A 26,818-nucleotide genomic window follows, 5' to 3' on the forward strand; every position below is an offset into this window, starting at 1 on the left:
AGCACCCAGGAAAATAAGAGAAACCCATTTCATTCTACACTTTCACGCTTTGTATTTTGAAGTGTAAATAAGCAGCAACATATGTAAGTTGTATGCTTTTTAATCTATGAAATCTTCAATAGTAGGTTAAGTAAAGTATAAAATATGCCTCAGCTGCAGCAAGCACACCTCACAATTTCCCCAGAAATTGTGCCCTCTCTAGTTTGTACTTTTATTTTAAAGAGAGATATTTTGGGGCATTTTTCATGCTTTATTTAACAGTTGTTATGCAGCAAAGGGCCAAGGCCGGATTTGAACCCAGGACGCTGCAGTAAGGCTTCAGCCTACACAGTATGTGTATTTACCCGCTGAGCTACTGGGGCACTGTGTGTACTATAAGTAGCTTTTTATAAAAGCTTCTGCTAAATGAATACAATTTTGGCGTAAAACGTAATGCTAATGTCCAGGAAAGCAGGTAGCTTTAGGTGTTCTGAGGCTTAGAGAGAGGACTGATGTGGAATACATAGCTTGCAACATGTCAGTTTTGGCTTTGAATCCCCAAAGGAGAATAGTTTCTATAATATTGTACATTGCATGTAAGGGACTTATAAAGCTTGATTTATGGCACTGTATTAAGAACTGTCAAAAATACACACAAAAATATACAGTTTTGCTTTGGTAAGGCTTGCCTCGTGAAATGATAGATGAGCTTTCTGCCATGGTGAAATTGATGTGTAAGGTGCATTAAAGTAATACAATAGCATAGAAATGTCATTGCAGCATTAGCATTCCATACAATTTGTCTTGTGGGACTAGAAAGTTAGACTTGATTCATCAGTCAGATCTTCCGGTTGAAAAATGTGGCCTATTGTAAAAAATAGCCTAATTTGTGACTCCCTCTCTAAGCCAAGTTGGGCTTTTTGTTACACAATATATGAGACAAGTATTTAGAAGATTCTTATTCAGTGAACCCGTAAAGAGATATCAAAGTTTGTGTATTGAATAGATTTTGCTGTTGTTGAATAAATATGAATGCGATATGACTAAGACTTCAGGAAGCCACTGCAATGACTTTGCTTTATTTGTATAAAATATATACATTTACATTTTTATAACAGTACAAGTGTACACGGAGAAAAGGGCTGTGTGCACAGTCTGCTTCATGAAGTGAACATTCACATAAGTTGTGACCTTATTAAATTTACCAGCAGGAGACCCCTTCAATCATAGAGTACAGAATAAATCTTCTTAAGAGCACATGGCTCCAAACTCCTGTCATCTGCCTTACCTGGGATCCATACGATTTTTTTTCCAAACCAGCCAACAAGAGAAGGGCTAAGAGAACTGCAAAAATATACAGCTATATTTAGGTCTGAATTCAACCACTGCGCAAGTGTCTGAGTTAGTTGTTGCTGTGGTGTTTAGTAGATGTCATGTCAGGAGATAATTAAGATTAGCTTGAGTACTTGAGAACTGAGAGAACAGCCATTACCCAGTAGTCTGCACACACGGCAAATCTAGATTAAAAGAGGATAAGCTAAGAGAGGCAGAGAAAGAGGGGCAGGGAGGGGGTGAGAGAGGGTGACTGAGCTGAGGGGGAAATGGAGAGATAGATGGAGAGAGATAGAGAGAGAAAGGGAGAGAGAGACAAAGAAAGAAAGAATATTAGGTTGAAGGGCAAGCTATGGTGAAACTGTCCCTGGGAATTCAGGATGGCTAGTGTGGGAGGGAGGGAGGGATGGAGGTAGGTAGGTAGGATTTGAGATAAAGCTGGAGAGCGATGCAGGCGGGCAGTTAGCCAGCTGTAGCTGTAGCCGGGGCAGATGGGGCACCGGTTCTGCAGCTGGGTGTCCAGTCCCCCAGGGAGTGGGTCTGCCAGGGGCCTCAGGGAAATCACTCACTGGAAAATCTGGCCTTCAAACCTTCAGAGTAGCTCTCCAGCTCATTTATCCTGTTAATAACACTACCTGCTCTGGAAGTTGGGATATTTTAAGACGCGCTTGGCATCAAACTCACTCACGATTTGTTTATGAGGATTAAATAAGGCAAAACAGCATTTGTCAGCGCTAGCGTGGAATTATATCGTATTAGTTTAGCATATTTTATATGGAGATGAATGGTATATAAACTGACTAGCTGGACTAAGAGTTGAAAGCTTCAAAACTAGACACTTATCTGAGCCACCTCTTTTAATATGTCCTCCTGTCTAGATATAAAAAACGTTTTTTGTGTAAAAAGTGGTGATCCAAATCCGCTCTCATAATGCTATTCCTCATACCAAGGAATGGGCAAACTTAACATTTTATATTTTTGTAGTAAATACAGTTAAAACGTTTTTGTAGTAAGTGAAAATGATATGTTGACATTCCTCCCAAGTTTCTACATTTGACAGGTGCGATTCTATTTTGTCACACTCGATACACTGTATCGTCAATATGCTCTCAACCAGACATCTGCAAATCTTTTCAATCTCAATGTACAGTATGCTGAAAATGTAGTACAATACTATTTACAAGTCACTGTGTCTGTCTATGTTGTCATGGAACTGACAACATAGAAAATGTCCTCCAACAAGCGTCCTTACCAAGCCCTGTACATAAATACCAGTTTTCTTCAAAAATTTGCTTTCTGAACCGGTTTCGGTGTTGGGTTGTGGATTCTATAGATTTGCATGGGCCTCCTGAGAACCGGAGAAGTGAACAAGCTGATTTCTCCATGCAGATCCAGGCCTTAGATAACGAATAGACTGCTCTTTTCTTTGCACTGTCAGCAGAGACTCCTGTTACTGACCCCAGACCAGCTGGTATAGATTCCTGTCTGTCCTGTACCACCTGGAGAAAGACGGAGGATGGGAGGGAGGGAGGGGGGGGGAGGAAGGGAGGGGGGGAGGATGGGAGGGAGGGAGGGGAGGAGGGGAGGAGGGGGGGAGGGAGGATGGGAGGGAGGGGGGAGGGGGGGGGAGGGGGGGGGAGGGGGGGAGGGAGGATAGGGGGGGGGGGGGGGGGGGAGGGGGGGGGAGGATGGGAGGGGGGGAGGATGGGAGGGAGGGAGGGGGGGGAAGGGGGGAGGGAGGATGGGAGGGAGGGGGGAGGGAGATGGAGAGAAGCTACTGAAGCATTGATGGTGGTATAATCAAATATTTATGCCATTTCCTTCCCACTAAGAGATTGTGGAGAACAATCTGTGACAGCATAGCACTTTTGATAATTGAGCCTTTATTCCATACACATCATTGTTCACAATATGCCGACCACTCAGTGGTAAATAATTTGACAATGCTACCTGTGTATATATATATATATATATATATATATATACACATATACCGTATATTTATTGATATATTCATACAGGAAGCATTGTCAAATTGACATGAAACTGTAATGTCATGGAACACCCTTAATTGCAATGTATCTTGCTCTCGTGTGTGTATCTTATACACAGTTAGTTATGCCTGATGTTAGCTGTCAGATGCCCTGCAGTATTGATATTCAACCGCTGTTACCTATTAGCCTTAATAAGGATTTCTCAGTATTCAACATCTTACTAAAAGTAGAGGTGGATTGTATGTTTAGTGTGTTCTCTATGTTTACTTTTAGTTTTGCTTTGTTGGGGGACTGTTTACCCGGAAGTAAAACGCTTTCGTGTAGTTACCTTTGTTGGCACTCATACCGATTCATAAATGAATATATTGTCTGACTTTTAGATATCTCATCCATTGTTTTTGTGTTTGTTTCAGCAGGATGGGAATCCAGGGACCCTGCATATAAAGGGTAAAGTTCAGATTTTCTTATTCCTCTTTTCCACACTACTACTTTTGCTTGTGCAGTTCATTTGAAAATAATATTAAACTTAGTTTGAGTTTTCTTCCCCCATGAATAAAAGTTGCACTGCATAAAGTAACTACCGCATACCGGTTCAATAAATCCAATCCCCAAATTAATTTATAACCCCCCCCCCCCCCCCCCCCCCGTCAAAAAAAAGAATGTGGACTGTATCTAAAAATACTGAGAGGATTTTGGGGTTCAGGGTGAGTATGAAGTGGTCCCCTCCCAAAGTTGGAAAACATTGTTTTGTTTCGCTGTTCACTTTGGCTGCAGGACATCAATAAGAAGAAGGCCGATGAGCATCTTGGGTGTATCGACCTCAAGCTGTGGGCAGGGGATGAGGAAGAGAGAAAGCACTTTCCTTTGCATGCTGACGCCTGTATGTGTGTATCTGTGGCTCGGTGAAAGAAACAAATATCTTCCCACCAGACGTCAGATGTGCTGTTGAGGTCTAAATAGTAGTAGACCGCCAGTAGTGCACTTTCACTGTTTCAACACCTGGTTTTGTATTTCGTAGTAAGGCAACACTTTACGTTGAAGTAACATTAGCTACCATGTAACTATATACATAGTAACAACATTGTAGTTACGCTTTACATTAAGGTAACATTAACTAACATGTTACTATGTACTGTAACAGTGTTGCTATGTAGTTACAAGTTAGTTAATGTAATCATAAAGTGTTGCCCATAGAAACACTCATATCTTAAAGTGTTAATAATTTAGATTCATGCTAAAAAGGACACTGCAACGTTTACCTACATTACATTTACACCTACATAAAAAATGCTTTAGCTGTGGTGCATTATGGGAATTCATTTGGCTTCTTAAAAATGGCAGATGTCTGTCGTTTCCATCTGTGTTGACCCTCTCATCTCCTCCAGAAGTGTACTGACTGACAACCCAGAAGATTAGACAGCTGTGGGAATGAGTGTACCTTTGATATCCTGCAAGTCTTCCTCCGACTTAAACCACCGGCTTATGATGCCTAAACTACATAAAGGATTACCATCACCAATAATGACAAACGTAATGAATTCTTTCCCTTGCATATCCTCTGCCCGGTAATTCTATTTTTGGTTGAGCTGTGAATCTGGTTTCTCTGGGAGGGTCAGTGAGAGTGGAAGAGAGAAGCTGTTAGGTACAGCTCATTTACAGGGCTGTTACACACTAATACTCAGATGTAGTTTGGATATTCCCTGGACTGTAATTGTACTATTTTGCTGTAAATGGGACAAACCATGACACTTACAAGAGGGGTGGAAATTGCCTCTCGTATATCTGTTGACGTCATCTCCCCCCCGCACGCTCCACCGGTTAAAAGCTCACAGGCAGCAACACGCCTCGACAAAATGTTTAAGTGGTCTCGCACTGTCTTACAGATGCATCTCACCCGTCACCTTTTTACCCCCCCCCCCTCCACCACACACACACACACACACACACACACATACACACACACACACACACACACACACACACACACACACACACACACACACACACACACGCAGACACACTTTGCAACCCCATCCTCCCCCTACTCCAAAACAGGAGTCAATGTCAGGCAAAAGGTGGCATAGCGACCAAGATGTCTGCCACTAAACGTTTGGAAGGGGCCGTAAATGTCCGTCTCTCCATTTGTCTCCACCAGGGAAGGTCAGGGCAGTAATTGTAGAGGGTGCATTATCATAAAGGGCTGGCCCTGCTGTCAGACACCATTCATTTTAATGCATTCCCTTTTAACTGCAAGCAGGAAGGCAAGATCCCACTCGGGCTAGTTTTTAAGTAAAACTCATTCTTAGGCTAGATAACAAGCCCCGAAATAGAGCCGGAGAGAGTTCATAAATAATTCACATTTTTTTGGATTGATTAAAAGATCGTTCATTGTGGGGTGGAGATGGCAGGAAGTTGACTTGTATGTACCACCGTGTTGTTGTCATGAATAATGAAGACTACTCGTGACCTGTAATTTCACTAGCAGACACGTCTAGTAAAAATTTAGTATTTTACAAGTGAGTCATTTTCAGTATGAAAGCGCCTGAATTATTAACACAAAGTTTTTAATTCAGCATCACAAAAGTGTAACATTTATCTTCTCCTGAAAGAGGTTTTAACACACTTTTTCTCAGAATTTTTTAGTAGTCTTACATTAGACAGTGGTTGGGAGCCCACAAAACAATTATAGACAGATGGAATCCACCGACATACAAAACAAAACTGAAATTGGATGTCAGAAGTTAAGAGGGAAAGATGGACAGGATCTGCTTTCACCCAGAATGCCTTGTAATTGGAATCCTGAGAGCAACTATTTTCTCAAACACTCTTGCTATGCAGGTCACTCCAAAGTATATAGAAGTTTTCTGTAGGTAACAAGCTATTACCGATGGTAAATAAACCCATCTTACTCATCATTTACCTTTGGGAACATCTGTACATGCTGGAAAAAATGTGTTGCCCTTTATTGCATCAGATCATGCACTTGAAGGCAGAGCAACAAGCTGAATTATATATCATGTTTATTTTCCATATCACACCAATCAAGTAACAAGTAATGTATTTTAATTGTTGTCATGTCCCAGTAGCTTGTAAGCCCTCTGTTTGAAACCCCCCGAAAGAACCGACATATTTCATGACTTAGAACTAATTACAACCCTTCTACCCTATGCTGTCTTCTCTGAGATATAATAATATAATTTATTACTTTGTATGCTGCCCCCCTCCTCCCATTTTCTGGTGTGTTTGAATCATTTAAAGGTTGTAAGCATCCAGTCTTAAATTGTAGATTAATTCAAAAATTATACGCCTCCCTCCTGAGACATTCTTCCATTTTTAATAACACTGCGCAGCAGTACCTGAGTGCAGCCTGCACGCTACTCTGCAACTCTGCATCTTCGGAGACACAATTATTGGAGGAAGACTCCCTGTTGTTTCAATCACAACTGAGTGTCCCCGAGTCTCAATACAAGGTAATTCGTAATCGCTTTTGCAAGTCCCTAATCAAGGTACCACAATTAAGATTCACAGGATGCGCCTGTCCGCAGGTCGGGGTTACGTTTTCTGGGAAGTGAGAAAAAAAATATTGTTGAAGATGTCTCGGAAGTCTGTGTTCTCCTCCTGTGATCGCGTTAGAGGAGAAAGGTAGGAACAAAAGAGTCGTAGAGGTAGACGATTATCACAGACGACACAAGTAGAGGTGTGGAGGAACAGAGGGAGAGGAGGTCTTGATGGGCAGACACGAGCAGGCCTGACAAGTTAAGATGGGTTACAGGCATTGGTGTTCATGGTCTTTGACCCGCAAAGCCTTCTGGGACAGGTGGGTGTGACCTAAATACAAACACGGACCAATCTCAGCCCTGCCTGGTGCAATTCAGCCAGGCCCTGCCTGGTGCACTTCAGCCAGGCGTAGCATTAAGTGTGTCATGGTCTCATGGAGCCATATGGTTGCTGGTATGGTTTGTCACTGTGGTTGTTTACTTTAGAATGGAATAGATTAATGTAGAATAGAATAAAACCGACGATGAAAAATTGAATAGAATTGAAAACGTTATTGTTCACAGAGGTGGTCAGCGCTTACCTATTATTTGAGCTGTGGGTGTAAACAGTATGAGGGTTGGTGAGGTATGTTCACATGCAAAAGTTGGCAGGAAAAAACTCAACATTTGTATCAGCAGAATATTCATGTTCTAAGCTGTTTTTGAGGTAGTGTACCGTAAAATACGTTAATTTGTGTTATAGTGCCTCTTGAACCTCCAGGAAGTTTCACAAGATAAGAGTGCGATTGCATTGTAGATGTCATGGCGTCTACATTGTCTGTAATTGGTGTTGTGACATGTCTCCTCCAGCAAACTGAACACCTCACTGCTGTCTTGTCTGAGGTGTAGTAAGGCAGTTAATAACTAGAGAGGGTACAATTTCTGGGGAAATTGTAGGGTGTGCTTGCTTGCGTCGGTTGCACAGGGGTCCGTTTTTGAATGACATTTTTACAACTGATATTTCTGTATATTTTATATAAAAATGCATACTTATTATTTATAAAGATGACATAGATTTAAAAGCATTTTTTTTTTTTGCTGCTCATTTACAACTGAAAATACGAGTGAAGTGTAGAATGAAATAGATGTCTTCTCATTTCCCCTGCAAGAGACAGCCTCATCGTTGAAACAAAACGAATAAATTGGGCAGACCGGTGTAAAAATTGACCTAATCTCTATGACTTAAACGTCATTTTAAGTTTTTCCCTTCTCGTGATATTTTCAGGCATTTAGCCTACTCATTGCATTCATTCATTAATAAAGAACCCCCTTTGAAGATTATTCTATGACGTTACCCGGCAGTAGAAGATGGAAAAAGCTCACTGGTAGCGATCATTGTCAGTAACAACGCAAAATGCGATATAGCCCTGTGTGGAGAAGCTGCCCCGGTAAATTGTACTACTACGGTACAGTACTAGACTACTGCTGTGTTCGTCTTGGTAGCGATTGCGTTGGTTGAATTGGATTTAACGTTCCGTTGTACGGTTTAAGATGAAATTTATTATTTTCATGAACAGATTGACAACGTTTAGGCTGTGGCAATGAAGTTCAGGTTAGTAGTTAGATAGACTTTTGATTTAAGTAAGGGGAGTGCCGAACATGTTCTGTCGCCGTTTGACTTCCTAAACAGCTGTGTAGTGTAGATGTTTTTGTAGTGTGTCTCACGTAAGCTACAGCGTTGCAGTGAGCTACACTGGTTTGAAACCACAGGTAATGGTAATTTCACCAACAAATCGTTTACTAATGTCAGAATAAACCCTACAACGAAAATGTATATGTGAGGAATGTTTATTTTAACGATTGAAAACAGATAACGCTACATCATAGACCACTGTAGTATGTGTTGCCCAGGCAACACAGGCTAATGTCATGATGCTAATACTTCAGTGAAATAGTAGACTACTGTTTCCGAAAGTAGATGTACTTCCTTAATAATATCAGCTTATACTGTACATTACACATGACAATTGTGTGTCATATCACAAAGTAAAATGAGTAAATAGTTATCACCTTGGCCTCTTTGCTTGTGGCGTTTCTGCAGCTGCCTTGCAGTAAAGCTATAGTTAGCCTAGCTATCCCCCAAGTTAACAGATGCGAAACGAATGTTCTGCCAAAGGTAGTCACGCGTGTTTTCGTGACGTTAGTGACGTAGTGACGTTAGTAACGTCAGTGACTGTGGCTAGCAAATTAGCCACCGTTAGCTTCACTTTTCGCCACAAAAACTTAACTTCAGCCTAAACCATGCAACGGAACGTAAATTCCAATAGAAGCAACTCAATCGCTACCAAGACGAAACTTTTGACACCTACTTTGTCTATGTAGGCCAAATATTGACTGAGTTTTAGGGGGGCAAAAAGAATAATAATAATAATATATATGTGAGAGAACAAAGGTTGTGCCCTTGCCGAAGGCAAAGCACACCCAATAACGTAATGGATTCATTTCAGCAGACACCTTTTTCGTTAGTGACGTGAAATACAAAGGGGACTTGAGCTTGCGACCTCTTGTAGTGCAGTGCAAGTGCCACTGAGCTACTCCTCCCGGTACTAATGTTAATTACAAAGCAAAGCCACCAAATCAGTATTGATGCGGATGATCTACATTGAATGTCTTTCTTTTGACATCTATAACTACGGGCCAAGCTTGTCTGGGATGTGTGGCATACAATGAGGTGAGGCACATCTTCTGGAGATTCATTATTTATTCTCAGTGGTCCTTAAAGACCTGTTGTACTCACAATGGGCAATGATGAACGGTTACAGATAAAGGTCTGGCTTTTTTCTCTAAGAAGGTCAACACAGTAATTGTAACAGGACCATTATCTTGAAGGACGGACCTAGCTCCCGGCCAAGAATCCCCTTAATGTTCTCTCTCGTTCAGGATTCAGGATTCAGACCTAAAAGGAGGACTTAAGTTGCTATGCTCTGCTTTTCTGTGTTCCTTATTACAAATCCATACAAATCTGAGTTCCCTATTTCCTCTGGGGTTTATCCTAAACTTGAATATTCCTCAAGAGCTTCCATCTTTCCCAGCTCTCTGATGCATCTGAGAGCAACCATTTAAGCGAGTAAGACAACTATAATATTATTTATCTAATCCACTATTTCAGGGAGGAATTGGGAAAATCAGGAGATCTTGTGTTGTGTACTTACTGATGCCTGTAGGTCACCTCGTACTCCCGTGTTCCTAGATTATTATCCAAAGCTTCTTTTTGAGTGCGATTATTATCAGACTTCATGCTGTTCTCAAATGCGAACTCAAACTGACTGGAAGCAGAAGACACGTGTTCCAGTTGTACACCCTCAGTCCCTACAGGGGTGTCAACCATGTGCTTTCATCTCCACTCTAGTCACTCCGTGTCCCATTTTTCTGCGACACTTGAATTTTTCCCTCCAAGAAGCCCCCCCTCCCCCTCTTCTTCCCCCTGTTGAGTTAAATGAAATGATTCAACCAGGGCCACACTGACAAGGCCTTGATCCATCTATTATTCTTCAGACTATAGGGGCAGTGTGAACACAGACAACCATACAAGGAAACTGTTCTGAGTTACACAGGATCAAAAAAGATGAAAAATAAACAGATAAATAAAAAAAACTAGTACTTTCACGTTTATATCCCTTTAATCATCCAAAAGGAATAGTCATATCTAAGCACCAAGAACTAACCCTGCATCAAGAACAGGATTTCTGTTTCTTAATCATTTTTGTACAGGATTGTCTTGGTGGTTATATTATAACGGCTCATTCGATTTCCCTGGCACTTGATCTGCTGAGTGAAAAAGACAACCTGGAGGCCTCCAAGTGACTGTGATACAGCCTGCTCTCTTTCACTCTTTCCCATCATTTACATTTAGTCTTTTTTTTGTTTGCAGACGCTCTTATCCATCACTGCCGATTACTGATCTTTGTCGCTTCTCAGTGTCAATAAACCAAGTGGGGGTACAAAATTATATATATCTCTCTTACATATCTTTATACATATGTTGATAAAACAGGATCAGGTTTAGACTGTGAACTGTAACTGTATTTTCCTTGACCGGAGAGAATTACTGGTTGAAAATTGAAAAATTACGTACTTACATCCCCCTGAGATGTCATGCATCACTGAAGGCCGACCGTGGCTCCATGCCAGCACGAGACAGCTTAATGTAACGTGAATTAGCATTGGGACTGGTGTTAGGAGTACAATTAGAAAAGCGTTGCACGCTCTGACAAATAGGCCCGTTTACGGAGATGCTATGAGGGATGCATCCTAATGGCTTCTAACTGAAAGAAAAATGCAAGGCCACAATTCAAAGTGTGGGCCCAAGAAACTAATGGAATGTAAAGTGTCATGTTGGATGTTTGGTGAAATCGCACAAACAGAAGCTAACAGAACTAGCTGTCCATTCATGCGCTCTGGTCTGGAATGAGAGACTAAGTCTGACATGGTGTTCTGGGTGATAGGCTTTTGACATCTGCCATTTTGTAGTGGATATCTGCATATTACTTCCTGTGCTTTTATTGAAGCTTTACTACGCTGTTCAATGGAGACGGTTTATCTCCCTTATGAAAGGGGGGGAGGGAGTGATTTCTGTGGAAAGGCAACATCAATGTTTTAAATGTTTGTGTGCTGGTGTGGGCGCTAACTTTCTGTAAAGCTTTTACGCCTTAAGTAGTGTCTCGTAAAATGTTCATGAGTTGTTCATGAACTCCATCAACCCCCCCCCCCCCCCCAAAAGCTTGTTACCATTTAGCAATTAGGCGTCAGAAAAGGCAAACAGTTTTTAAAGTACGTGTGGAACACGACACATCTGCAGCTCTGTGGGAGGTTTGCTGTATGGGTGAAGGGATTATTCAATTGTATCTTGAGAGCAAACAAGCGTTTAATTTCCAGGTGTGTCTGCAGATAGTCAATCTCACCCTCTTCCAACATTATTCATAACAACATTGATATCCCCTACTTCCGACTAAACTCGTTCTTTAATACTGTTCTTAAATACTGTGTGGCTGCTTAAGCTACTGAAAGAACACAACCTTCAGACGTGTAATGTCAAGAACTGCCGGAGCCGTGCACAGTTGGGTCCAGGAGGTAGGCCTACATGACTGACAGCTCCTTTTTAGACTGTCAGAAGTGGAGGGCCTTCATCGAGCACTATTCATGTAAAACTCTCTCCCTCATTAAGCGTATCACAAATGATTCATTTGTGGCACTCTGGAGAGAACTAATTTGAACTTGCAGTGCGAACTCACAAGATACTCCTGATGTTAACATTTTAATTTAGCCAATGCGAGAGAATGACTTACAATTGTTAGCGTATGAGAAGTAGAATATTTAATGTCATTGGACATGCCACAACGAATATTTTAATAAATTAAACTTCTTCCATGGCAACAGGTGAGCTAAAAATACGATTTTGTCTGCTTGTTAAGATGTTCGTTCTTGTGCCACAATATGCGCAATACACCTCTCGGTTTTACCCTCTCGTTATATATTTCTCTCCTCAATTTGCTCTTGAGTTAACATGCATCTGCTGCGACTTTCAAGGAATTGAAAGGAGTGATGAGAGTGCGGTGTTGTTTACGCGACATGTAAAGTTTTAGCATTGTTTACCGCCTGCTTATACCTATTTGCATCCCCTTGTTCTGTCTCGCGGGCACTCGAGGGCTTCTCAAGCTCATCGCGGTGAGAGAGCCGAGCGCTTCCTACGGCTGATCACCGCTCTCGCCTTCGTCCCCAAGGACACAGCCGCTGCTGGGGAAAACATCAGATGGGCCCAGGCTCCTATCCTGAGCTTTGTGGAGGAGAAAAACAGGAGGGGGGACAAACGGGCGAGGGTTGGAAGAAAACAGATGCACTGTCTGTATCTGAGAGAATGTGTTTTAAAAGTGTATTCTGGGCGTACTGCTGGATGTAAGTCTCGATTCAGCATGAGCTTTGTGATCATGTTGAAGGTTGCAGGTCTGCTTTGCAGAGACAGGCATTCATCACTCACAGTACGTGGCAGGCAGATGGTAATAAGTCTATACAGTTGGTACTGCAAACCTCTTGAGACGATATCTCATAACTCCCTATGACATTTTCTATGACAATGCTGACAGTAAAAACATCTTGTTTGGCCCAAATTCAACGCTGCACGTTTGTCTTTGATCACAGCAATGTCATTCGGTTCAAACCTCCTGTCGTCGTTTAAGGTTTTATTGTTCAACATGATGATACAGTCCATTATAGATGCGTAAAAGGGGTGATGCCCTCAAATGAAGCTCGCCAGACTCACATATGTTTGAACCTTGAAGTTCACTACATGGTCTGAATACGATATAGCTTCTTATTTCCTCAGGAAGATTTCACCCACGTTTCTTTGGGCCTAATATGCTGTTTGCCTCCTATCATTCTTGTCTGCTTTTGTATTGCCTTCGTATCAAGGCAATTTTCCATGCTGATTCCCTGGCGAACCGAGATATTAGTCTATAAATACATCCATTGACATGGCTGTTACTCTTCGATAAAAAAATTAAATAATTGGCTCATCCATCCTTTCTGCCAAATGCAGCTTTTCCTGAATATTCTCAAATTCACACCGCATCCATATGCCTTTGTGATTTTTCAAGTGAGAGTTTTGTCAGAAAGCACAGTGACCTCACACAGTGATCGTCCTCTCCGGCCCCGGTGTTCACACCGGCCCATCCACAACCAGAATCATCAATAAACCGTTGAACAGGATTACTCATCTGTAGTTGATGTCTCTTGATCAGACTGTGACTGTGCATGCATGTCCATGTGGAATGACTGTGCCCTTCCCTGACCTGGCTGGTTGCCGGGGATGTCTAGCTATGCAACAATGCCCCCCACTGAATAATCATTATGCCATCGGCACCACGAAGACATTAATAAAGCAGCCAATTGATCGGTTTGAATCAGGCCACGGGGGAACATGCTTGTATTGTTGAAATCCCCCTGATTGAGGATAACCCTTCCAGGGCAGGAATCAGGGGTGATGGTGGATCTCCCCCGACTAGTTGTTATTTCTCCATGCTGTTTCCTTGCCAACAGTAGGTCTTTGTAACCAACAGTGACATTTCGTTTTTTTTTTTATTATTATTAATCTTCCTTGGAAGTTTCATAAATATATAAAAAAAACACTTCTTTGTGTTCAAAAATCACTGAAGCATCCAACAGTCAAGGCTCATCACCTGATATTTGTCAGTTGGACAATGTAGGGAGCTCCTTTTCAGAATTAATTAATGAGGATGTTGGAGAGTGTGGAGGTATGCATCTACTGCACTACAGTGTGATGGGTTCTGGCCTTGACGGTTGTTCAGGTGAACATGTTCTAGGACAACTATTCACTGGCTTCGTAGTAGGGACATTGTGTTGAGCGTTGTCTTGAAATTGTGTGGAAGTAGTGTACTTATTGTGTAGATAGTGTATTCTGTTGCTTCATCTTGTTCCGTGTCAGATGTACAATGAGCAACCACAGATCATTACTTGTGACGTGCTCACCCCCTGGTTCTGTGTTCACACAGCAGTTCAGCATCACACCTTCCAGGCCATCAGCACTCGGACTGGTCAGGGTCTCTACAACCTTTGTGGTCTTGTTCCTCACCCTCTTTGGAGACCTATACCAAAAAGGGCAAAGAAAACAGTCGCTGTGGGTTCCAAAAGTGAGCAACTAGCGGTTAGCCGATACATTAGCTATGGTTCAGAGGTTATTGTAGTGACTGTTCACTGTCCTGTCAGCTATACTTACTGCTGAAGGAGCCTGACATGTAGACCGCTCCATTATTCAGTCCCTCTGAGAGATACGGAAGATGAAAAACGCTAACCTTTGCCTCAGGGAAAATGTAGTTGACTCTGGTGGAACCTCAGCAGGTTCAGGAGAAAAGAACAAGTTAGAAAACCTTTCAAACTGTGACTCCTGACGGCTTTTTTTTTTACTCAGAGACGCTGATGTGAACCTTCTTACGTTTCTCTTCCAGGGTTTATGGGCCATGGCGGTGCCGCCGGTCCTTGTGAGCACAAGTACTGTGGTTTGGGCCGACACTGCGAAGTCAGCCGTGAGACTGGCGTGGGAGAGTGCCGGTGTCTGGACAGCTGCAAACCACACTACAAGCCAGTGTGTGGGTCGGACGGCAAGCTGTACCAGAACCACTGTGAGCTCCATAAGGCTTCCTGTGTCGGGGGGCAGAGGATCACCATCATGCACAGCGAGGAGTGCTTCTACAAAGGTACGGCCGCCTCACACACCCTTCCTCCGTGCAACTTCACAGGCTTTATTTACGTTTGGCAGATGCTTTTATCCAAAGCTACGTAGGAGTCTTAAGCGCCGCAGAAGATCAAGGGTCAGAAGTGAGTAGTTCTAGCAGTATTTTCATTGGTCAGAGTAAAGCCAAGGTCTGTATTTACATTACATTTAGCAGACGCTTTTATCCAGAGTGACTTACAGTAAGTACAGGGACATTCCCCATGAGGCAAGTAGGGTGAAGTGCCTTGCCCAAGGACACAGTCATTTGGCACCGCTGGGAATCGAACCCCCAACTTCTGATTAATAGCCCGATTCCCTAACCGCTCAGCCATCTGACCGTCATTTGCTTAAGTAACCACGTTTCTGTTCGACCTGAACGTGCTTGGATACTGAAATCAGGTTTGAAATGAAGACACTTGGGCAGTGTTGCTAGAAATGATATAACAAGGCCCTTCACAAGTTCGGGAAGACTGACTCATGTCATTCATGCAATATTGACTTTAATTGAGAACTGAACAGTATTTCGTTTTCTCTAACTACTGTTTCTCAAAACACAAGACATGCTACTTTTTCTACTTTCAAATATATTTGATATATACTGTATATATATAAAAAAAAAAATACGATCTGAAATGAACGGATGAGATACTGAGAAACCTAAATAGATTTTCGGCTCGCGTTGTGCAAGTTCAAGCCTGTGAAACTTGTTCCTTTGTGTGAGCATGCATGAGACGGGGGGGTCTAACAATCACACCGCTTGTTTCATCCAAATCAGACTAAAAGACATTTTGATCTATGGTTTGCTTTCTTCAGTCAAAGGCACTAATCAGTGTCTGTCCCCTGTCCTGTCTGGTCTGTCTCCCCCACACCATCTGCAAATCACGGTCCCAATCAATGTCTTTCCACAAGTGGGAGTGTGATATTTGACCAGCGTCGGGGAATCAATAGGAGATCAACAAACCACAGAGGAGGATAAAAAGTCTCCAGCTTCCTGCTTCTTTGTTCTTCTTATCATGTCCCCCCCCCCCTCACCCTTGGCAGTTTTCTACACAGTGATTGATTTGTAATCAATTTCTCTATTGGATGTGAGAAGGTCTCAGAAGCCTGTTGGTCCAATTAGATCCTACGTATTATTAAAATATTCATGATGGCCGAGGGCTCTTATTGTCTCGGAGGACAGAGCATCAGTATTCGCTGGCTCTCGCCGGGCCAACTGTTGGCTTGTTTCTTCCTGCCTGATAAGGTAAAACTAATGTTTACAAAATCTGTCTTTTGTCGACATTTGCTGCAGTCGTCTTTCCCTGCAGAGGATTTGCCCAGTTCATTGAACCCAAAAGGCACAGTGTAAATTAAACATAATTGAGCTCACAGCTAAATCCATCCATAATGACCACATTGTTTTACTGGGTGAGTAGTGTTATTGGTGGAGAAAGAGAATGTTCCAAAACGTCACATACAAATGTGCCAGTCAACTAGCTGCAATGTATGTTAGGATCCGTTTGACACATGGTCTTGTGTCCTTTATCACGATTGTCATTTACGTCACGAAACCTTTTTAGTTTTCAGCGTCGAGATTTCCTGAAATGTCTCTTCTATTTTTACCCCCGAACCAAATGAGTTGACTGTTGTATTGGAGATGAAGTCAACCATCCTCGCCCCTGTCTTCTTTCCCTTGATTAACCCCCAGGGTGGCCTATGACATCCAGGGTAAGATGGGGCTTTTAAACAAAGTTCATCTGTAGCTGACAGGAAATTCTCCAGACACAATAGATTTGACCTACTCGAATGCCATGTGGACGTTTGCTGAAGAACAAAAAAAATAAAACAGCAGCCTCCTCAAAACTACTTTTGCAAAGTTAAAATGCCAGATTAGTTTGACAGACAGACAATTAGTCCATGCAGCGTACGGCTTAGTTAGCACGGTTACCAATGATTGTTTGGAAATGACAGGCATTACAGAAGCTGATTAAAAAGATTAACAAGTTCATTTGAGAATGTCCAGTCTCTATTGGCTCCCTCTTTCACTCTTATCGTGGTAAAAAAAAAGAAAAAAAAGATGACAAATAACAGCCTTGCATTGACTGAAGGTTCTCATTAGATCCGGATAACGCATGACCCCTGCCTATCCTCACCCCCGCCCTTTCTACACGGCAACAGACTCGGGATTGGATCTGATTGAAAATTAAGTGGTGCACAAAAGCTTGTCCAATCAGAAATGGCTGTGGCCTGTATGGAAACAGGCAATCTCTGCAGCAGACAACTGACACGACAGCAGACAATTAACAGCAAGACCACTGCATACCAATTGGGTTTTTTTGTGCGTCTGACACATCCATTTATCAATGAGACGATGTTTCGCTTTAACGTACGGAGACGAGTGGTTTTGCAGCCCACAGCTAGCATTCAATCATAGATTTGATTTTTATTGCCAGACCATTATCGTTTGCGGGTGTTTGAAATTGAATAGAATTGAGTTTGTGTTGAGATATGTTCCAGGTTTCCATCAGTACGAATAGACTATATTATGAATATACTCATACCAGTATGGTATTCTAGTGTACAGTGTGGGACTCGAAGACACGGCAAGCCTGTTTGCATTAACAACCAAAATCATCCAGAAAGTCGACAGTACAGTACATATTATTCCAAATATACACAGAGACCAGATACATTGATTTTGTTTAGCAAGTCTTACAAAAGCAGTTAATGTTTGCTGCAGTGTTATTGACTAGTTTCTTTTATATAATTGACTGTGCAGTATATCCCCAAGGGAAATTGTTAGTTTAGTGTAGTGTTTACTCCTTGGGATGTTTGCATCTCACACAGTGTCTGGTTTTATATCTACAGTAGGAGAAGCAAGTACTGCATGATTATAGTACCAGAGTAAAAATGTCTAAATGTTTATTTTTTGAGACAGATGCCCAATGCCAATCCCAGTGGAAGGATATGGATCAAAAGCAATGGACTGAAATCAGTGATCTGTGGATAAAAGTTGCATTTTTCTTTTACATTTACATTTAGTCATTTAGCAGACGCTCTTATCCAGAGCGACTTACAGTAAGTACAGGGACATTCCCCCGAGGCAAGTAGGGTGAAGTGCCTTGCCCAAGGACACAACGTCAGTTGGCATGACCGGGAATCGAACTGGCAACCTTCGGATTACTAGCCCGATTCCCTAACCACTCAGCCAACTGACTCCCCTATTTAGTCATTTAGCAGACGCTCTTATCCAGAGCGACTTACAGTAAGTACAGCGACATTCTCCCCCGAGGCAAGTAGGGTGAAGTGGCTTGCCCAAGGACACAACGTCATTTGGCACGGCCGGGAATCGAACTGGCAACCTTCAGATTACTAGCCTGCTTCCCTAACCGCTCAGCCACCTGACTCCATAGGGTTAGGGTTAGGGCTAGGGTTAGGGTTAACCCTTTTACATCCCAACTGAAGTTTTTGTAAAAAGAAAGAATCTCCAGCCACCCACCTTCATCTTCAGTATTGCTGCTTTCTCTTCACACAGCATTTTGAGGTACTTCCTGGTGGATGCATTTGTCTGGTAAACCTGGAGCTATTATTCCTACTATCAGTTTAATAATGAGGCTTCTGCTGGTGGTAAATGTCAGCTCCACCTCCCATATGAAGCCTCACCTCACCTCAAGTCTTGAAGTGAGTTAACAGCCCTACAGGTGGTATTGTGGAAACAATTTTGTTTTGTACAGCGCATTAACTCTCTTGACACATTTTTCATCCTATAAAACTCACATTTGTTTACACATCAATGACAAGGTCAAAGAGACACCGTCACCACCAGAACTGACTGGATCACATCCCTCCTTGTTGACCTCAACCCCCAGAATCCCCACGCCCAGAACTCTATACTTGGTTCCCCTGGTGTTCCCTGGAAAGATAAACATGTTCATGATGTCATGATGACTGTTCTCCCTCCGAGGCCCTGTACCTTAATGAGGTCTCAGAGCTTCCTGGTCCCGCTGAGACGACACAGTGTGTCGCGGCTGTGTTCTGCGAGGTCCACAGCTTCTGTGCATTCTGGCTTCTAATGACTCGATGGCACCAAAACAGCGTGAGCCTTCCTGGGAGACATGAAGTGCCGTCTCCTGCATCGTCACTGGCAACCGCCACCAAAGAGACGCTCCTCATTAAATCTGGGCTTGTGGATCATTAAACTTTCAAGGGCATGTGGCTAGCGTTGTCCCCTGGGTCCCTCTGCATGTCGGCTTTGGTACCGTTTCGTGTGTTGCGGTCAACATCCCCAAATATGTAGGCTGCTGCACTTTAATACTTCAATGTGCGAAACGAGTGAATGCCCAACTGCTCTGACACTGTGTGAAAGCCAGATTAGATTTTCTGTCTCAATCCAGTCAGATTACGATCTGATCTGATGTTGACGAAGAGCTGATCGGGGTGAGTTTGGTGTGTCTGTGACTAAGAGCTGTGCATGGACATGTCCGACAGGATACACAGACACAGCAATACCACTCACTTAATAAACCACGCCGTCAAAGCTTCTCAAACACAGACCACTGGTGTGTATTTGCCATCGTGTCCTAACTGTGTCACATCCTAGCCTTGGGGTTGAGGTAAAAACCATTCGTATCGAACATAAACAACGTTGTTTTGGGGTTCGGATGACCTGAAAGTCCAGAAATGGTGACAATTGATGGGTTGGTGGCAGTGTTAAATGCTGTGTTTAAGGAAAGGATTTGCTCTCCTTCTCTGAGAAGCCAGGGCTCACAGGAGATCGAAGTGAGTAATCACAGAGCAACATGATTCGAATGAAGGGAGGGATAATAGCTTGATATGACTCATGAGCAAACATGGAACAAGTCTCAACTACAAAACAGGCGACATTAAAATCAATAAATGGTGACTTTTTCCCCAGAAATTAAATAAGCCGTTGGCATTTTGAGACCAAATGTATGATCTATGATATTTTGTGAATGAAGGCGATATGTGAGTCAGACCTGTCACGAGAACCCAGACTGACACTGAGAACAAAAGACTAGATCTAGACCGGTGATTTGGACGTTTTTTTTAGTAGCTTTGAAACTGGAGGCAAAAGTGCGACGTGAACTCAGAGGGTAAGACAGGATCGCTTCAGAATCAAAGTGATATAATCTCGCTGCTGCATTGAAAATGCGGTTGGATTCAGTTTGAACTCTGCCGGAACAGGATCCCTTTTGAAAAGAAGGCTCAATATGTTGTGATGAAGCAATTTAGAGCAGAATAGACATGCTCGCTGATATTGATTGTTGCAGCTTATTCTGAACCTCCAGCAGCTCATCATCACAGGACTGTCACAGATATCCCACAGTCTTCTTTTCCCTTTATTAAAGCAGAATGAAGATGGATTCTTTATTTCTGAACATCTTTAGATATGAAATTGCTTTAAACTAAAGTGAAGGGAACTTTTGTGGACAAATTCTACTGCACCAGGAAGAGATCTTAGTGAGGTTTCCATTTGTCTTTGTGTCTAGTGTTCTGTGTCTCCACGGTTGTATACTGTAACCAGTCCTATCATGCCTTCACTCGTAGAGCTTGAATTTCATCATAATAAGTTAAAGCTAGATGTTCAAACAGCTTCCTGATACAATTGAAGGTAGTCTTCAAGGATGGTTGAAAATAGACGAATAGCACAATTTTATGTTTGCGTTTTATCTCTGGGTGCTCGTTAGTTTGACAGCTCACACCTATTATTCACACGACCCTCCAGGGGCTCCGCGTGTCATTTCCACCCTTCCCACCATGCACTTGTTGCTTGTTTTCAGGCAGCAGTAGCTGACAGAAAGCAGAACCTAAACTCCTTAAGACACCTTTTTTCCAGGTAGGAATAACCTAATCTTAGAGCTAGAGCTAGTAGGTACCCCACCGTATCCTGAAAGGACAGGAAGCACCTAGTAGGTACCCCACCGTATCCTGAAAGGACAGGAAGCACCTAGTAGGTACCCCACCGTATCCTGAAAGGACAGGAAGCACCTAGTAGGTACCCCACCGTATCCTGAAAGGACAGGAAGCACCTAGTAGGTACCCCACCGTATCCTGAAAGGACAGGAAGCACCTAGTAGGTACCCCACCGTATCCTGAAAGGACAGGAAGCACCTAGTAGGTACCCCACCGTATCCTGAAAGGACAGGAAGCACCTAGTAGGTACCCCACCGTATCCTGAAAGGACAGGAAGCACCTAGTAGGTACCCCACCGTATCCTGAAAGGACAGGAAGCACTTTAAGGCGGGAGCGTCTCCCTAAACATTCTGGAGACTTCCAGAAAGATGCATACGGTCTCCTCTCTGTCCTCCTCGTCTTCTCACGTTACAAGGCGTTGTCAAAAAGCAAGCTTGGGAACCTCTCGAAGGTTCGTTACGAGAGCGGGAGAGACGTGAAGTAGCATACGAGCCGTGGTGATTTGCTTCAAAACACAAAGCTACTCAGTGAGCCGTTGCTGCATGAGTTGACTTCAAACCTCCTAAACCACAGGGCAATCAAGCTGTCACAGCTGCATTGCCATTTTACCCAAATTGCTTTGAGGCTTGTTGGATTGTGGTGCTAAAGAAACAAAATATCGTAACCGTTTCTTTTTTTGTGTGTGTATATTCTGATATTCACATAAATAATGCATTATGCATTTGACTATAAAATCCGTATTTTAAGTCGCATCGTAAACTTACCTCACAATTTACACAGTCCATCACGAGCCTTCAGGGTAAACCACCGATAGATCAGTCCCAACAGAGACTACTGGAAAGAGCAAGTCTTCCTCCTGCTCTACTAACTACCAGCCTCTGTTGTGGTCTCTCACGTTAGGTAAATACCTCACAGGAGCACTGCACATCCCTTTGAAACCTACACCAAAAAGGTGGATGGATTCCCCTTGCATGTCAATGCAGCTTATTGTATCAGCTAAGTAGCCATGACAGAACCCCCGCTGGTTAGCCTGTCTAAGATAAACATCCACCGTCTTTGATTGACGTCTGTGTTTATAGCAGAGCTCGGCTTCAAATACGGCCTTATTCATTTCTTGTTCATTACGGACCCTAAAATGACAAATTATTTCATCAATCGTGCACGTTGAAGGCTGGATGGTAGACACAAAACAATAATATGATAAATTAGCCAATTAAACTTGTTTTGATGTAAAGGCCCCCTGGAGAGCACAGTAATGTGTTGACACAGTGAACGACGCCATCACAAGTGTGTTGAAACAACTGCTGAAATGAGTGATTCAAACATGAATCATCAACGGTTGCTACCCTTGTAAGATCATACTTTTGTTTAATATTACTTTGGACTGTTTCATTTGGGATGCGTGTCGAATATTGAATAGACAGTTCGTTTTTCTCTCAGAAGGGATTTAGTCTGCGTCCACTCTACTGGACTGAGAGTGAAGCAGGATGTTTCTGCTACGTTGAATGTAGAAGTGTATCCATAATATAGGATTCTATAATATTCATGTTTGTGATATACAAGTCCCATAGTATTCAGATAACACTCTTTCCATCCCTTTCTCTCTTTCTTTCTCTCTTCCCCTTTCTCTCTTTCTTTCTCTCTTCCCCTTTCTCTCTTTCTTTCTCTCTTCCCCTTTCTCTCTTTCTTTCTCTCTTCCCCTTTCTCTCTTTCTTTCTCTCTTCCCCTTTCTCTCTTTCTTTCTCTCTTTCTTTCTCTCTTTCTTTCTCTCTTCCCCTTTCTCTCTTTCTTTCTCTCTTCCCCTTTCTCTCTTTCTTTCTCTCTTTCTTTCTCTCTTTCTTTCTCTCTTCCCCTTTCTCTCTTTCTTTCTCTCTTCCCCTTTCTCTCTTTCTTTCTCTCTTTCTTTCTCTCTTTCTTTCTCTCTTTCTTTCTCTCTCTCCTTGCCTCCCACCTGCACCTGCGCCTGCCTCCAACTCTCTGTTCTCGATTTCATCTTCTCTGAACAATTTGGAGAAATGAAACCAAACAATTGCTGCCAAGATTGCTTGAAGCTGCGTGTTAGTGAGTCAGCGTGAGAGTAGGGGATTGGGGTAGTGTGTGAGGGAGGGTGAAGGTGCACTACACATCAAACACACCACTATCCACACACCACCCTCACACACCACACACAACGTACACACCCTACACTGCACACATCCCTCACACAACACACACTTCACACACCCCTCACACCACACAACACACCCCACACCACAACACACCCCACACCACACACACAACTCTCCACACAACACTCCACACACACCACTCTCCTAATGAGAAGGCATGAGCCTGTCCCTGAACAGTGATGTAGCCTTGTGACACAAACAAATGCACTGAATCTGTCGATGCTGGAGACTACCTGGAGTTCACCTGAGATCGCTCCGTGCCGCAGGTGAGGCCCTGAAGAAGAAATCCTGATCAATTTCTCAGAGTGTAACACAGGACTGTGAATCAAGTCTTTTGGGCTCCTTGGAAAAAATAAAATAAAACTTTTACTTGTAGGAAAACAAGAAGTTGAAGGTCACTTTTACCGTTGGTTTATAAGAGAGAGGGATCGTGTCTGTGTGAGAGGGTACCCTTGGGAGCTAGTGAAGACCTCTCTCTGATGTCTCCATCAGGATGACCGAGAGGCTGCCAAGTGTGTCTGACAGGAACCAGGAACAGACTGCCAGCACAGGAGATGACATCATATATCAGAAACCGGTCAGTTTTCAAACCGTCAGAAAGAGAAATGCTCCCATTGGATCCAGAATAAATATTGGGTTACCCACCAGACTCAGCCTCATTCGTTTGGTGAAATGACTCTTAAAGCTTGTGTTGGGTGGAGTCATGTCCGAGGTAAAAGTGGATTACTTCAGCTAACATGCTGGATTCAGAAGGGACACCTTCCACACTATTCAGTTGCGGGCTTGGATTGTACAGTGAATATATTTGACGAAGATTAGACACATGCCTTGTAACAGTCTTCTGTTGTTTGATTGTGGACATCAATAAACAGACACTACTCCTCAGGTGCTGACTGTATAGTCTGGGGTGTTTACAGGGTACATTTTAGATCAATAGAAACATAATAATCCTTTTTAGGAACCATCCATTTGTTCTCGCATGGTGAGAGTCAGGGGGTCAGATGTGTGCGACGTCGCCGTGGCGACGGGTGGGCGAGTCAGCGAGAGAGCACCGTCTCAAGACTGAAAATGAACAGTCCGTAACCGCAAAGGCCGGGGCAGTCTCACACCGCGCTGACCTGTGGTAATGCGTGCGAGCGCATCTTTAAACAGTGAGCTCGTCTGCGAAAGGAGCTGGTGTTCTCCCGTCAGCATGGTGTCTGTGGGACACGTTTCTCCTCCTCCGCCTCGCTGCATCTCAGAGCCGCCCTGTTCCCCGGCCCTTCCACTAGGCCAGATATAGATCTGGATGTGTGCGCTGATTTGATCTGTGGCTGGGCTGTGTTCTTCCTGAGCCCTGGGGTCGCCAATCCTCCATCATGTCAACAAGCCTCGCCACCAAAGCAGTCTGCAGCACCTAATGAACACCAGGGGGATCCGCCTGTACGGGAAAGCAGGGGAGCACACAGCCACACACATGTATACACACAACCACACATATATACAACCACACACACATGTATACGCACACACACAACCACACACATACACACACAGCTGCACACATACAATCATACAGGCTTGCACGCACGTGCATTCACACACACTCAAACATAGTCACGCACACACATGCGTGCACGCACACACATGCGTGCACGCACACACACACACACGCTAGCACACATCCGTGCACACACACACACAAATACTGCCAAGAAAGGCGACGCCAGGGGCAGCGATGTTTCTGAACCAGCTAAACCTGTCAACTGTACAGACCTCCACCATCTTCACTGGGTCTGGAGAATGTGTGTGTTAATTAGGACTCTCCACAAACACTGTCTGTTATACACACTGTGGAGGCAACGAGAGATGTGACTGTTTCCTTCATCGCCAGGAAGGCAGGAAATTGACAGAAATAATCTCAAGGCGTCTTGTCACATTAGAAGGCCTGCATGGACAGCACATCTGTTTCCACTTCAGTGTTCTCCTATAGCTCACAGAGTGTTGAACAGTTCTAATAAAAGACTCCTCAGTCCTGAAATTCAGAGATGTTCTCCCCCTCAAAGCCTCGTTTACAATGGGCTGCTGGTCTTATAGCTGATAATGATCCCTTCAAACTTGAGGGAGTGGTAGAAGAAAGGGAAGTGATGGCTTGAAGGTAGAAGGATGGGGAGAGGAACTGAGGACCAGGTAGCGAAGTGAAGAAAACCAAATTAAAGGTGAGAGCGGGAGTGTCGGGCCACCCGGGGAGACTGTGGCGAGGCGGGAAGGAGACAGAGACAGAATGAAAAGAGGATATCCTCACGGGAGGAGATTACTCTTCTGGAACGGAGGAAGATATCCATCACAAGCTGTGAGGATCGGACCAGAGTTTTGTTGTTTGTGACTTAATAAGAGAGAGACAATGAGAGACAGAGACACAGAGCAAACAGAGACAGAATGATGGAGAAAGAGAGATGGAAAGACTGAGAGACAGAAGGAGAGAGAGACAGATGGAGAGAGACAAAGAGAGTGAAAGAGTGAGAGACAGAAGGAGATAGAGACAGATGGAGAGAGAGACAGATGGAGAGAGACAGAAAGACAGAGTGAAAGAGAGGCAGAGAAATGAGTCAGAATATGTCTGTGAAGTTGATCTTATGAGTTCTGTCGGTGTTTGTCAAACAAGTTTGGGTCTGAAAGAAGGGGAATAACAGTTTTCTGGTAGAAGTTTGAAAAAGAATAACCTCATGGTTATTTTATTCTCAAAGTCCTCTCTGTGTTAAACATGCTGACCAGCCGTGCCGATTAGATTTCTGGTAGACGAGTAGAGGTCGAAAGCCAACGGCCAGCTGGGATTGGTGGCCACTGCTTCAGTTTTTCACACCAAAGATATGAATTCAGGATATATACATTCTGATGTGGGACTGGGGAGAGATGCTGGGGAGAGATTCTGGATGCTGGGGAGAGATGCTGGATGCTGGGGAGAGGGATGCTGGATGCTGGGGAGAGGGATGCTGGAGGGAGAGATGCTGGATGCTGGGGAGAGGGATGTTGGAGGGAGAGATGCTGGATGCTGGGGAGAGGGATGTTGGAGGGAGAGATGCTGGATGCTGGGGAGAGGGATGTTGGAGGGAGAGATGCTGGATGCTGGGGAGAGGGATGTTGGAGGGAGAGATGCTGGATGCTGGGGAGAGGGATGCTGGAGGGAGAGATGCTGGATGCTGGGGAGAGGGATGCTGGAGGGAGAGATGCTGGATGCTGGGGAGAGGGATGCTGGAGGGAGAGATGCTGGATGCTGGGGAGAGGGATGCTGGAGGGAGAGATGCTGGATGCTGGGGAGAGGGATGCTGGAGGGAGAGATGCTGGATGCTGGGGAGAGGGATGCTGGAGGGAGAGATGCTGGATGCTGGGGAGAGGGATGCTGGAGGGAGAGATGCTGGATGCTGGGGAGAGGGATGTTGGAGGGAGAGATGCTGGATGCTGGGGAGAGGGATGTTGGAGGGAGAGATGCTGGATGCTGGGGAGAGGGATGTTGGAGGGAGAGATGCTGGATGCTGGGGAGAGGGATGCTGGAGGGAGAGATGCTGGATGCTGGGGAGAGGGATGCTGGAGGGAGAGATGCTGGATGCTGGGGAGAGGGATGCTGGAGGGAGAGATGCTGGATGCTGGGGAGAGGGATGCTGGAGGGAGAGATGCTGGATGCTGGGGAGAGGG

General features: G+C 43.8%; 1 protein-coding gene across 1 annotated transcript in view; it reads left to right on the plus strand.

The window, feature by feature from the left end:
• The window catches only part of fstl5 (follistatin-like 5), a 93,388-nt gene that overhangs the window by 15,742 nt on the left and 50,828 nt on the right, over positions 1-26,818 (plus strand). The window contains 2 exon segments of the mRNA XM_062476080.1: positions 3,719-3,752; positions 14,800-15,048. Of these exon segments, the coding sequence (XP_062332064.1) occupies positions 3,719-3,752; positions 14,800-15,048 (283 nt within the window).

Source organism: Osmerus eperlanus, chromosome 13 (assembly GCF_963692335.1).
Source record: "Osmerus eperlanus chromosome 13, fOsmEpe2.1, whole genome shotgun sequence".
Classification (NCBI taxonomy): domain Eukaryota; kingdom Metazoa; phylum Chordata; class Actinopteri; order Osmeriformes; family Osmeridae; genus Osmerus; species Osmerus eperlanus.